The sequence below is a fragment of the Oculina patagonica genome, chromosome 12 (genome assembly GCF_052425735.1).
Source record: "Oculina patagonica isolate OP01 chromosome 12, crgOcupat, whole genome shotgun sequence".
NCBI classification, from domain to species: domain Eukaryota; kingdom Metazoa; phylum Cnidaria; class Anthozoa; order Scleractinia; family Oculinidae; genus Oculina; species Oculina patagonica.
In genome coordinates, this window is record NC_135769.1 from 10,473,477 (window position 1) to 10,486,244 (window position 12,768).

The 12,768-nt window shown below is 37.8% G+C and overlaps 1 protein-coding gene across 2 annotated transcripts; it reads left to right on the plus strand.

Moving 5' to 3' along the window:
* The first annotated feature begins 4,697 nt into the window (after window positions 1-4,697).
* LOC144633308 (uncharacterized) lies at window positions 4,698-12,768 on the plus strand. Of its 2 annotated transcripts, none has more exons than XM_078492174.1 (6): window positions 4,698-5,188; window positions 5,402-5,621; window positions 6,233-6,380; window positions 7,185-7,333; window positions 7,608-7,692; window positions 12,349-12,768. In XM_078492174.1, the coding sequence occupies exons 2-6, from the start codon at window positions 5,469-5,471 to the stop codon at window positions 12,360-12,362; spliced, it is 549 nt and encodes a 182-aa protein (XP_078348300.1). In that variant the 5' UTR covers window positions 4,698-5,188; window positions 5,402-5,468; the 3' UTR covers window positions 12,363-12,768. The 2 variants fall into 2 exon arrangements, with proteins under 2 accessions (XP_078348300.1, XP_078348299.1); XM_078492173.1 differs by having other exon boundaries at window positions 7,608-7,851; window positions 12,349-12,386.

The following is a 12,768-nucleotide window of genomic DNA, read 5'->3' on the forward strand; positions in this document are numbered from 1 at the left end:
TTCCGGGCATTTTTCAAACCTTTGCTCTTTGGGATCCTTCAAGTTTCAGGGGGGCGTATTTTATAACCATACTATCCTCCACGTCCCAAGGCGGACGTAATATACAATCATCTGCCCTTGAAGAACGCCTTTTCAAGTCCTATCCAGTGTGTAAGCAGTTTGCCGATATAATAACGTAGCTTTTGGTGACATTTACTATGGTGTCGGGTGAAGTGGCAGTGTCACACCCTTGGCTTCTTTCCATAACACCTTACTGTGCCAAATAACCTCGAGTTGTATGTGGACGCAATGTTTGATGAATTAAAATTTCACGCCAAACTTCAGGCTGAGCTATTTGACGTCACGGATACATTACCAGCTCTAAGATGGCGGCGTTCAGTTGTCGAGCTTTGGGAAAGATTTCGTAGGGCTATAGCGCAGGTTGGAGGCTGACATTTTGGTGAATAACATATCTCTGTATAACTTTTTATTGGCGAAAAGAAAATAAATGGTCATTCTAGAGTGAACTTCTCCTTCAACTTCCTTATGGAAAAGACACGTCAGGGAAACTGCCGTGGATGTTAAAGGTTGTGTTTCCCGGTTACAGATCCAAAGGTGATTTCAATGGCCCTAGCTTACAAAACAGTGGACCGGCTCTGCGGCTAGCTTCCGTTTTACTTACCGAGTGGACTGGTACTCTCAGTGATATCGTAGCCTGAGCTGTCACGGAGTCGGCGAAAATTGGACACAACGTCACATAGTGTTATAGAGGCTTCAGTTCCCGTAATCGGGCGTCAAGCTAGATTCTTTTTTGGCGCGAAAAGCAAACATATTTCCCGTATCATTCCTAAAAACCTGTCAGCGATTGTTTAAACAGGTTTCCTTCTTTTCCGGGAGAAAGGGAGGTTCCCAGCACACGTGCCCGCAACAAAATGAGTTTCAGTGGTATCGGCGACTTAAGCCTTCTTAACATCCCTTACTAGCGCTGCTGTATTAGTTAGTAATCAGGGCTCTGCTTGTGAAGGAGCAAGTCCGGACAAAAGGAACCATACTCATACAGCCGCTGAGTACAGGAGCCCATGACCAGCTGAGTAGAACTTAACTCCGTAAGGCTGTCAGATTACTAATGAGTAAGCAGGGAGGATAATGTACTATTCGCGACAGTCCCTTTCACGCTCGCTAATAAAAGATTGAGATATGCTCCCGCGCCCAGAAGCTTGCGCTTTACATGGCCCAAAACCCGGTGACCCAAAACATTGCCAGAACTCAAAACACGAGGCCCAAATTTCAAACCAGAAAATCTTATCCAGCTGCCCATGACTAAAGACGATAGGCTAGCAAGACACTAACCAATCCTGTTGAAACGGCCTTAGCCGGATCCGTGGCCTAAAGCCGTACACTTTTCCACACAGACAAATCGTACAGCAAATGAGACCAGACTGCCATCCATTGGTTGACAGAACCAGAAATAAAATTGAGGATAAATTAAATGACACAGGATAAACAATTTGGCGCGGAAGATACACAAGAGAACCCACCCAAGTGATAGGTTATCCCCCCCCCCCCCTTTCAGGCTACCATGGGAAGAAAGGAAAAAAAAAATGGTGAGGGTGAGGACGTCCAAAATCTAAGCAAATCAAACAGATAACAGGGCAGAAAAATCGAACCACGTGTAAAAATGAGTTAACTATACTGTCAAGCAAACCCAAAAGGAAATATGCTGAAGCAAAACATGCAAAAACAAAGGATGGCGAAATAAAAATGGTAAGGAAAAACAAAAGAATTCGCTAAGGGGTGGGCAAACAAAAGTAAACTACCAGTATGACACCAAATTAGATGACAATGACTAAAAAAATAACAAATCTAAAACAAAAAGTCAGATCTAGAAAAGCAAGCTATATTAAGCTTGATAAGAACCCCGTCAGTGCCGTATATAGGCTAGCTAGGGAGAACAGCACAGGCACCAAGTTCCGCCGAGAAAATCGCCTGTTTTATAGTCTAGAATTCAAAGGAATAAATCTTTGTACGCTGAGTGATACTTGTTTGTTATAATAACTTAGTTGATTAAGTGTTTTAAAAAGTGCCAAGTTCAAATTAAAACTCAAATCCAGACGTTTGGGGTTTTAACCTCAGTGGATAAAAGTTCCATAGTCTCTGTTAACATAGGCATGAAAAAGTTGGTTTTTATGCTAGACATTTAACAAGACTGAGTTAAAGTAATTAAACATCTGATGTAGAGAATAATGAAAGGTATCAAAAGTTACCGGTTAAGGTGTCAAATGTCGTTACAAAATGTAAATGTTTTTACGCGCAAATATGAAGTTTACAAGCATTGAAATCCTCTTTTCTTTTTATCAATATAATAAGTGTTGAAAGTTTTGTTGAAATGGGTTATAATTAGACACAGAAATGCATTAACGTTGTCATTTCAAGCTGATTAACAAGCGTACCACATTACGAAGTCTTGTGTTTATAAATTGCACAGACAAGGGTCCCCTCGCTTATACTCCGTTTTGTAAGTACTCATTCGTAACCTTAAGAAGTGAGAGATGTACTTATGTAACAGATGGTATAATGTATAACACCTTCATATATTGACACCTAATGCTAGATATGTCTTATCCAAATCTCACTCATGTATTAAAAAATATGTTCTGTTTTGTAGTCATAACAAAACATGGCATAATTACGTTTCATTTGCATTTTAATTCTTACATTAACGGTCAAATACAGAAATGAAGTACCTTCCCTTTAGCACTACGATCCATCGCTAGAAATCGCGGACATTGAAGTCGGCGAATTTTGATGCATCTTACATTAACCGCTCGCGAAACTTGGTAATAGCCGCTGACTCGAAAGCCTGACTTTGGGCTCATATACATCTACGATGGTACACAAAAATGCAGCCTACACAGAGTAATATTTTGTGAAGTAGGAAAACCACTGGTCATAAATATTGCCTGATATTAGAAATGGAGCAAAAGATCTTTCAAACGATGGCTTTTGCGGCAAAATTGGAGCAAAGACGGCTGAAATATCGTAGCTCAAAGACAGCGGATTTTGGGATTTCAATGTGAACTGCCGCCCTGTGTTTACAGTATGCGATTTTTTGTGGTTTTCTAACGGCAAAGATACAAATGAAATCTAATCGGAAGGAGTTGTAAATCATTTGGTGAGTTAGATTCATGTATAGTTTTATCAAATCTGCTTTCACATTTTTTCGATCACATTCAGTTTGCCGATAATCCCCGTTTATAAACTTTAAGTTTTCGGTTTTCGCCATACATTTCTCCTCTACGCCTTATAATTTTGGTCTCAAAAACTGTTCGCAGAAAACGTTCATGAATACAAATGAAATTCGAAGTCTGCACTTCAATTCTTGTACAATGTGGTTCTTAATACATCAATCTATTGTGTTCCGCTTTCACATTTTTACATTTGTTAATTTGTCAAGAAATATTTAATAAAACATTTCATTCTCCATACATTTTCTTTGTAATTCTTGCGTTCGCTTCTACGGTCAATGTACCGCAGGACATACTATTCGCGGACTCGGAGGTCCGCGATCTCTAGAGATGGGAGATTACGAAAGTACGAAAGGCTGTCTGCGTTTTTTTAGTTTTACTTGATTTCTTTACAAAGGATATAATGGTGTATACTTAGCAGCACACCGCAGAAAGAGAACGGAAACGAGAAAATCAACATTGCATTAAGTGTCCCAATTATATACGTTTTGGATTATTCCTTTATTTTACATTTCATTGATTGTTTCGTTATGCCCCGCAGGCAGGCTCAGTGTGAGGTTGGATCACGCAATGTTAATGATAATTGGTTTGGGTTATAAGGCGTGGAACTATATTAAAGTAGTTTGAGTACGACAATAAGACGTGCTCAAAAGTCGGTCGGTTGTTTTCACTGCCGGAAAAATAAATGCAACAAAATTTACAATAAAGCGAGAATCATGACAAAGTACAAGTTTTGCATTCTGGGACGCATCACTCAAAAGTTAACGAATATTCAAACTACTCTGTTGGTGATTTCAACTGCGCGTGCATTCTTGTGTTTATCCAAACAAGTTCTGCTCTGTGTACCTAGGTTACTCACGATCATTGTACATGTGTTCTAAATTTAGACACGTCGTGTTTTAATCTGTCAAATAATTACATTAATCTTAAAGGCTCTTTCAAAATGCACGACAAACTCTTGCTTCGTTGTCCACTTAGTTCAGAGTCACGTTCAGAGAAACTCCTGCTCGGTTTTAATTGGTCGAGACATTAAAACAAAACTACTGCCTTCTTAAAATACCAGAGAAACTCCTGCTCTGTGTACTTAGGTTACTCACGTCTATTGTAATTGGTTGAGAAATTAAAATATTTAAGAAACTTACTCATGTACGTCTTTAGACGAAATGACAAAATTCCGGCAGCGATTTGCGACATTCTTAATCGCGACATGTCAAACTTTAAAAGTGAGACGGGAGACATGTATACCTACCCTAACAGGGCCTCATCAGTGGTCTGTTTTCTAGTAAAGCACTCGCGTCTTAATATAGCAAAACTGAATTCAGTAACATACGAGTGGAGTTCACACACCCACGCTTAACAATGGTTCTATTATGTCTTCCTGTTTTCTAAACTGTAATTGTTTCCATTACGTATAAGCAACTTTACCATGAATGCAAGTATAAAGATGTAGTCCAAGAACGTAGATTCAATCATTTCACTCAGTCTAGTGAAATGCCAAAATTCTCAGGAGAAGGCTTCTTTGGGCATATCGCGACGGAAAACAAAAAAAGTACAACAAACGTGATGTCCTTTAAGCAACGTGTCGTTTTTGTTAGAGTTTACAAAAGCCGGATAGTCATCATTTCAAGTGGTCATTATGTAGTTATGTCCAACGTGATGTCCTTTAAGCAACGTGTCGTTTTTGTTAGAATTTACAAAAGCCGGATAGTCATCATTTCAAGTGGTCATTATGTAGTAATGATCTATGTGGATAGCAGCTTTAGGCTGCTATTTCCTCTAACAAACGTAAACGAATGGCTGAATTTATTAAGCACGTTTTTTAGGATATATAAGTAAGCGCTCTATGGAGTAAGTTCAGTTGAAGTGTAGACGATACCGCGATAGTAACTGTCCGGTTTCTCAGCCATTGTCTGTCTACGCTCGTTTTCATCGTTAAGGCAAGTTTGGTGCATGAGCTAACCAAGGTGGGTACTGTATGTATTTATTTGTTTAGTTTTCGTTTCGGATTTCGTTTCTGATCAGCCGTTGCAACTATTAACGTTACCGAGTTTATTTTATGCTTGGAACGCTGTTAGCTGTAACTTTTGTCTCGGTAAAAGTTTATATTCGTTTGTTGTAACTGAAGGAAAGTTACCTAATTATTATGTGCTTCTCTTTGGACTATTTCACCCATTCAGCCGGACTCCAGACTAATCTATCGCGAGGTAGAAGCAACTTTGGGAAAAGAATTGACAAAGAAGTAAGATGTTGAAGCTTTTTGGCCACCAGGGAAAGAACACGGCGGTGCTGTTCAGAGCTTGTTTGCCAGCAGTGGTTTCATCGAACCTGTGTAATACCCGCCAGACCCTAAAATATTGTCGTCGCAATATGTCGGATAACCCCGATGGCAAGCCACCGGTGAGTTAAAGAAACTTAACAGTGACCATTTCTACGGATACGCAAAAAAATTCCGAATTCATAAGCGCATAGTTTGGCATTTATACTGCGTGAATACTATGTTTGTTCTTTCTTTCTTTCTGTCCGTTCGTTCGTTCGTTCTTTTGTTAGCTTGTTTATTTGTTTCTATAGTTTTCTCTCCTTTCATATTTTGCGGAACTCTCTTGTTTCTCTCTTGTTCCTACAAGCACAACACAACTAATTTACACTGAGGAAAAATCCCTTAAGTTTCTCTACGTACAAGGGACTCATTTTTTGGTTTATGACGTCATTTGATCCGCCATTGGATCCGCCATATTGGATTTTTTTTTTTTTATAGTCAGAACTAGAAAGCAAAAATTAACACAAATTCAAGGCAAAATACTAATGGAATGTAACGTTGCTTAAGAAAACTGGAGAAAGCGAAGAATTACGTCAAAACAGTCGATATGTGGCTAAATTATGCAAATTATTATTATTTTTTTAAATTCATTATTCCACTTATGCCGCCGAATGCTGGTTTATATTCTCTGATATTCGTATACTTTCATTAATCCAAATAATAAAATTACAGGGTATTTTTTCTTTCTTAGACGACCGGCAGTTTACCATCAACTGGCCACTTTTGTATTTGGAGTCTGATTAGTCATGAGGGAGACTCCTTAATGACGTTATCAGAATCGGACGTCATAGTCGGCAGGCCAGGGATTAAATGTTCTGGATCGTACGATGATAGGTCTAGTAAGTACCTTCCTTGTGTGCTACGACAGGTCTGAATTGAGACCATTCAATGAAACTAGAAGTTTAAGTAATGTGAATGTGTTAGAAGGAAAAAGGAACCGCTTGAAATTTTGCTTTCAACCAACACAATATATAAATTGATTATCATTATCACTATATAAATTGATTATCATTATCATTATCATTAACACAAGTAATTTACTAAGCAGCCTCCTGAAAACGGCTTGCAACACGTGGGCGAATCTCCCTGGCCGCCTCGATCTGATCCGCTGGTTCATTAAAGGTTTTTTTTTCGGTTGGTCTTGTTATTCTTTTGTCTTATCTTGGCTTGGCTTGGCTTGGCTTGGCTTGGCTTGTTTGCATTCTTTGTTTGTTTTTGTTTTTTTCTTTTTTTAGTAAAACCTTCCTTTCTACATGTTGATTTTTGGTTAAGGCTCGGGCGCGATGTAAAGTATGTCGAACGGCACCTTGAATTTGTCTGCAAAATGTTGCACTGTAGTTTATTTTATGCAAACGAAAGCTCATTAATAAGCCATTTTTTATCTTTTTTTAGTGGTCGTTATGAAAGGTAACGATGAAAGTTAGGGAACCATTTGTGTGCTTAAATAATTAATTAACTGATTTTCTCATAATCATCATGACTGAACTCAAACTCTATATTAATAGGCTCGGCCTCATCTAATGATTAATGACATTCCATGATAATCAATCGCAACAACATGGGACCCCGTCTTTGTATAATGTCTTTTAAGTCAATAAATAAGATACCCAAATAGCATTGATGAGTTTTGTTTACATTCGAAGGTTTGATAAATGTGCTAAACAGCACGGTGTTCCCGCAGCCGTCACACACCTTACTACTGACTTTAAATGACGCGTCGCAAACACAAAGTGAGTTCTATTTGTCAGTGATAGAAGGCGAAGAAGCAAACAAGTACGTCGTTATAACGAAAGTGAGTGAAATGGTCATACAAGTATTGTGCATTATGTATTGTGATTAAGTTCTTTTTTTCTCGAATAAACAAACTTCGGAATACACGTGATACTTCAGGGTGATCACATCACATCCGGTGCTTGAAGTTCTTCTTCATTTGCGTAATACGAATTGTTCCCCAAAAATTGCCTGTAAAGTGATAAAAGATTGGCTTGTTTTGAAATCATGGGTGAGAGCATTAATGCATATTTTCCATACGCATACTGATATTCTCAACTTTGTTTACCCTTCAGCCTGCCCTGGATAACGAGAAACCTAATATAATGGACAGTGAACGTTTTATCCCATGGCGCCACGGTAGTTACTCGATGTTTGAAAGTAAGAAATACAGGGATACATTTCTGGGATGCAACAGATACGGAACCTTGGATCTTATTAATGTCCACGACAGACGCCACCCAGATTCACGGGTCTTGTTTCTGATGCACTTAAATTTGTTTGCCAATTGAGATTTGTTTCCGCGTCATTTGTATTAAGGTTGGAAAAAATCCTGTTAACTTTAAGAGTTGTAGTTTTCTTGGAATGCCAAGCCATTTTAACTATGCATATCGTAAGAGTTTTAGCTTTAATTTTACAATTAAAATTAATTAATTTTAATTAATTAATTAATTTTAATTATTAATTAATTTTAATTAATTAATTAATTTTAATTAATTAATTAATTTTAATTAATTAATTAATTTTAATTAATTAATTTTTCTTTGTTATAAACACTTAATTCTGTACTTTTTTTCTAACAATATTTAGTAGCTTAAGTCAATACCGTAATTTTGTTATCTATCCCCTGACTTTTCTTCCGTCCCCAAAAAGGGAAGTAATTTGACATTTTTTTTAGTTTTAGATCTATATTTTCCTTTAGGTAAACCATACATTTAAAATCGGTTCACGTTAATTAAAGTGATATGCATTTAGTGGCACGATACTAATTGCCTGTGAGATAATTCTAAACGCTTTTGTGAAAGAGGAATAAAGCAAGGAAATAAATCCTGTTTATAAACACAATAGGAAGACCTATTTTTTTTTTTTTTTTTTGTAACTTAGCGACACAAGAAGCCAGCGTGTAACTCTTTCCTCCGCAGAGGCTCTGGTGGGGTTCATAAAAAGGGAGGGCAGGCGCAGGGAATAAAGAGTAAAAATGTAAAAAGAAAACTATACTTAACTTTTTGAAAGGTTCAATCTTCTGTTTTAAAACTTGGACACGACAACAACGTGCGCTATTCGAAGCTGTAAGTCTAATTATGATAATTCGATCGCTACATATTTCGGCACACAACCGCAAACCCGAGCACAATGACGTGAATAATGTAATTACTAATCCATACCTCTTATTAATCGAGTTCGAGGTCCGTACTGTAAAATACGGACCGAGTTTTTCCCTTCGGGAAAAAAACGAGGAAACGGGAAAAAACGAGGATCCGTATTTTACAGTACGGGCCGAGAAAACGAGGTTAATAAGATATTTATCATATCTCTCACTCTGGAGAAAAGAAAACATTCCAAGTCAAGCGTGCTGGAAGCGGCTCGTTTGACTGACGTACGTCAAAGACGAAAGGACGAGTGAATTTCATTGGCTTTCGTAAACGCCGGATTCGACCGTTTAATAGCTCGATTGAAAAGCGTATAAAGATAATTTGAATCCAACCTTCACTACTTTTTTTCTGCAGTTAGTTTTACAGTAATTTCAGTGACAGGATGATAACTACATACAGTGCAAGTTCAGAATAACTTCTAAAGTTCTTTAATTGCTTGGCAACGAAAGTGCCGCGATTGACAACATGTTTTAATAGCTTATCAAACTTTCGAAAACTTATGGCAGTGTTTCTAGAAAATACTGAACGAGAAAACACGTATAAAGTTTGATGGAACTACTTGAAAAAAAGCCTCAGATATCGCCGTCCACGTAATGCTAAGTTGTGTCTTCCCAAGAGGTGCTAGGTGCATTTGGCATGGGTTGCTCCCGGGGTTGCTGAATATTAAAACACAATTAGAAAATTTTAGATCCAATGTTTGCTTAAGCAAAGAGCGACGGCATTCTGGCTTGAATACTGAAACTGCTTTATCATGTAGGGTGTTGAAGGGTAAGTTTAGCTCTTTAAGGCGGCGTTAAATGCTTTGTTGAAAGCTTGAAATGCCGTCTGGCTCGTACTTAGCTCCATCGCGTTTCTACATGAAATGCTCCATCAGTTTGCTCTTGACAATAATTTTCTAACAATTTCCATTCACTTTTCGTCTTCTTGACCGTGTTTGCAGATTTCTCGGCACTAGTGAAACTTTCAAGTTCTTGATTTAAATCCTGCTCGGTTTGCTCTACGTTTGCCGCATCAGGGAAGTTTTCCTCCTTCCAACAGATCACAAAAATTGAGTTTAAAGTTCGGTAGACCTTCTTCGCTTCGCCTTTGTTCGGCCTCGCTTTATTCCTCTGACTGCGAACGTTGTAGGAAGTTTTTAAAATTGTATTCGCGAGACATTTCAACTTGCAAAGGCATACGGCATCAGAAGAACTCTTAGTCAAATTTCGCAGGCAGTACTAGTGCAGAATACGGCTCGTAAAATTGAAAAATCACAGCGTGCGTACCATCTCAGAGATATAATAATCCGAAATATATATTTTTTACTCAGTTACTACGAAGAACTATAAATATATATTCTCCTGAATATTTTGTTTGTTGTAGGCTTTAGTCGTCACAGTTCATGCATATACATACTAGTTATGCAACGCTTTCGAGTGTTATACTATGGAATATCCCCGAGTCACTTGTATTTTCTCGGTATACACACGAGCCTTTAGGCGAGTGCGTATACCAAGAAAATACAAGCGACAAGTGGGATATTTCATAGCATACCACGAGAAAGTGTTCTGTTACTATTTTATGCCATGCCATAGAAAATACGCTTACTAAATAACGTCGAGAATAAAATTGCAGCGCACGATGGGAAGGTTGAGTTGAAAACCGTCAAATATACAACGGCTTTCCTGAATTTTGATTGACTGTATTTTCTATGTCATGGTAAAAATGTAAATGTACATATAAATGTAGTTTAAACTAGTACGCACATAACCGTACAACCCCCTCCCCCAAGCCTTCTCCCCAACCAAAAAAAATCAGGTAAAAAGATGGTAATGGGAAAGAGTTGCCTATTCTGATAATGAATAAAGAACAAACAAAAACGCAAGATTGTAGCGAGATTAGCGACATTAAACCACAATATATAGATTAAAGACGAAGAATCTGCCAAAGCTACTACATTTCGAAAACCTACCCCCACAGATCAATATTTAAATCTCGATTCCAGCCATCACCTGGGAACAAGATGTGCTAACTGACCTTTAAGACAGAATAGGAAGACAGCAAATAGCCTGGATGAAACACCTGAAATGTGTCTTGTGTGAAAAAAAAAAAACATAGCTGTTTAAAACTGTAGAAGCCAAGTGATGAACAGAACCCGGCCCATAGATTACAAAAACACACGCGTAGTATTCCATGGTATCAACACCTACTATATACCTTCTAACGCCATCAAGTCACAACCAACACACTCTAATGATCCTACTACTGATAAAAAAAAAGTGTGGCGTGATGTACAGGCCGTCACCGTCGCGATCGAGGGAAGACAACAATTTCCGGATAATTAACAACTAGTCACCGAAATGGAGGTGGCTAGTGGTGGATATTTACCGAGCCGCGAAGCGGCCACGCAAGACCACGCAAGGTCACGTGGCAAATAACCCAACGAGACAAGCGCCGTCATGGCAAAAAAAGTTGTGAAAGCTAACAAGTTTGATTCCTCATATTTAATTTGTTTTCTGAAACAAAAAAACGCGATTCTTTACACAAAAATCCGTCAAAAACGAAAAGTTGCACTAATTAGTTTTTTAAATTATAAAATTCTATGCAAAATTTATAGTAGAAGCAATCAATTAATAGCATTGGTATAGATGCGATAGATGCAAACTGAAGCGAATATCCAAACCATCACTATTCACCTTGAATGTTCAAAAACCTTAAACTTAGCGGTGTTACCGACTCTATTTAATGTTAGACCATTAAAAATGTTATCAGCTAAAGCTGGAGACTTCATGCCAGCTGCAAAGGGCGTATTCTAGCTAATCATTTTACAGCCCATAATTGCTGGCTTGCAACTGACGTCATGACGGCCATGCTGGGGGACAAGAACAAAGCGTTTTCCTCCGCTGGGAATTTCACTTTTTTATCATGTAAATTTTGCGTAAATTTATGTTATTGTTTTAATCCCCAACATGGCCGCTTTGTCACGTGGTTGCAAGCCAGCAATATATTAATTTTTACAAGAGAAAGTTGCATGATAATTAGTATCTCTACTGAAAAGATTATAAGCACCCCCGCTTATAAGCCCCCCCCCCCCCCCCCTCCCCATTGGGTATATATAGGCTCATGTACCTGGATGCAAAAAAAATCCGGTTATAAGCAATGGCAGAACCAATCAGTAAATGCTTATATTCACAATTCGTAAAAAAATGTTTTTTGGATAATTTATTTTGAAAATGGGGCTCGGCATTGGGTTCTCTCGTGTGAATTTAGACTTTATACCCTGGCCTGATAAGTTACTCAGTCTAAATAATGCTCATAGGTGAATGTAGCAATCTGTAACCAATAAGCCACATATTCACTTTGTCATACAGCACATATAACCTCATATTAAATATACTTAAAACGAATTGGTGAATTAATCAGCTTTTAGCAACAAACCAGAAAAAGACTACTTCGAAAAACATCTAGCCTTCTACGCAGCAGTTGCTGTTGTTGCCGTTTCCGTTGTTGGCGTGTTTTTTTTTTTTTTTCTTTGTTGTCGTCGTCGTCGTCGTTGTTGTTGTAGTTTTTTTTTGCGTAACAGGCTATAGGAACGCTAGACTACAAAACATCTTGTTTGACCTGGATATTTAAGTTAATAATTATTTTTTAGTTATTTTAATCTGAAGTTTTATCTATTTCAAAGGTTTCTCGTCGTAGGATGTTGACGTTTTTAGATCTGGTTTAAAGTGCATCTTCTTAGGAAGCCCCCTCGCCGGTTGCCATGGCCTGTTCTTCGAAATATTGAACATTGATGTAAGTTCTCTGAAAATCAAGCAGAAAGCTAAATCAGTCATGGACAGGACATTTTCAATATTTTTTAAAAGAGATTGTACTTAACTTAATACATCATATGCAAAGTAACCCATGTTAGGTGTTCGGAGAGCACAGTTTAAAACAGAACGTTAGAGGCACGGATATTATCTACAAATTAATAAGAATAAGAATATATAATAAGAATAAGAATAAGAACAAGAACAAGAACAAGAACAAGAACAAGAACAAGAACAAGAACAAGAACAAGAACAAGAACAAGAACAAGAACAAGAACAAGAACAAGAACAAG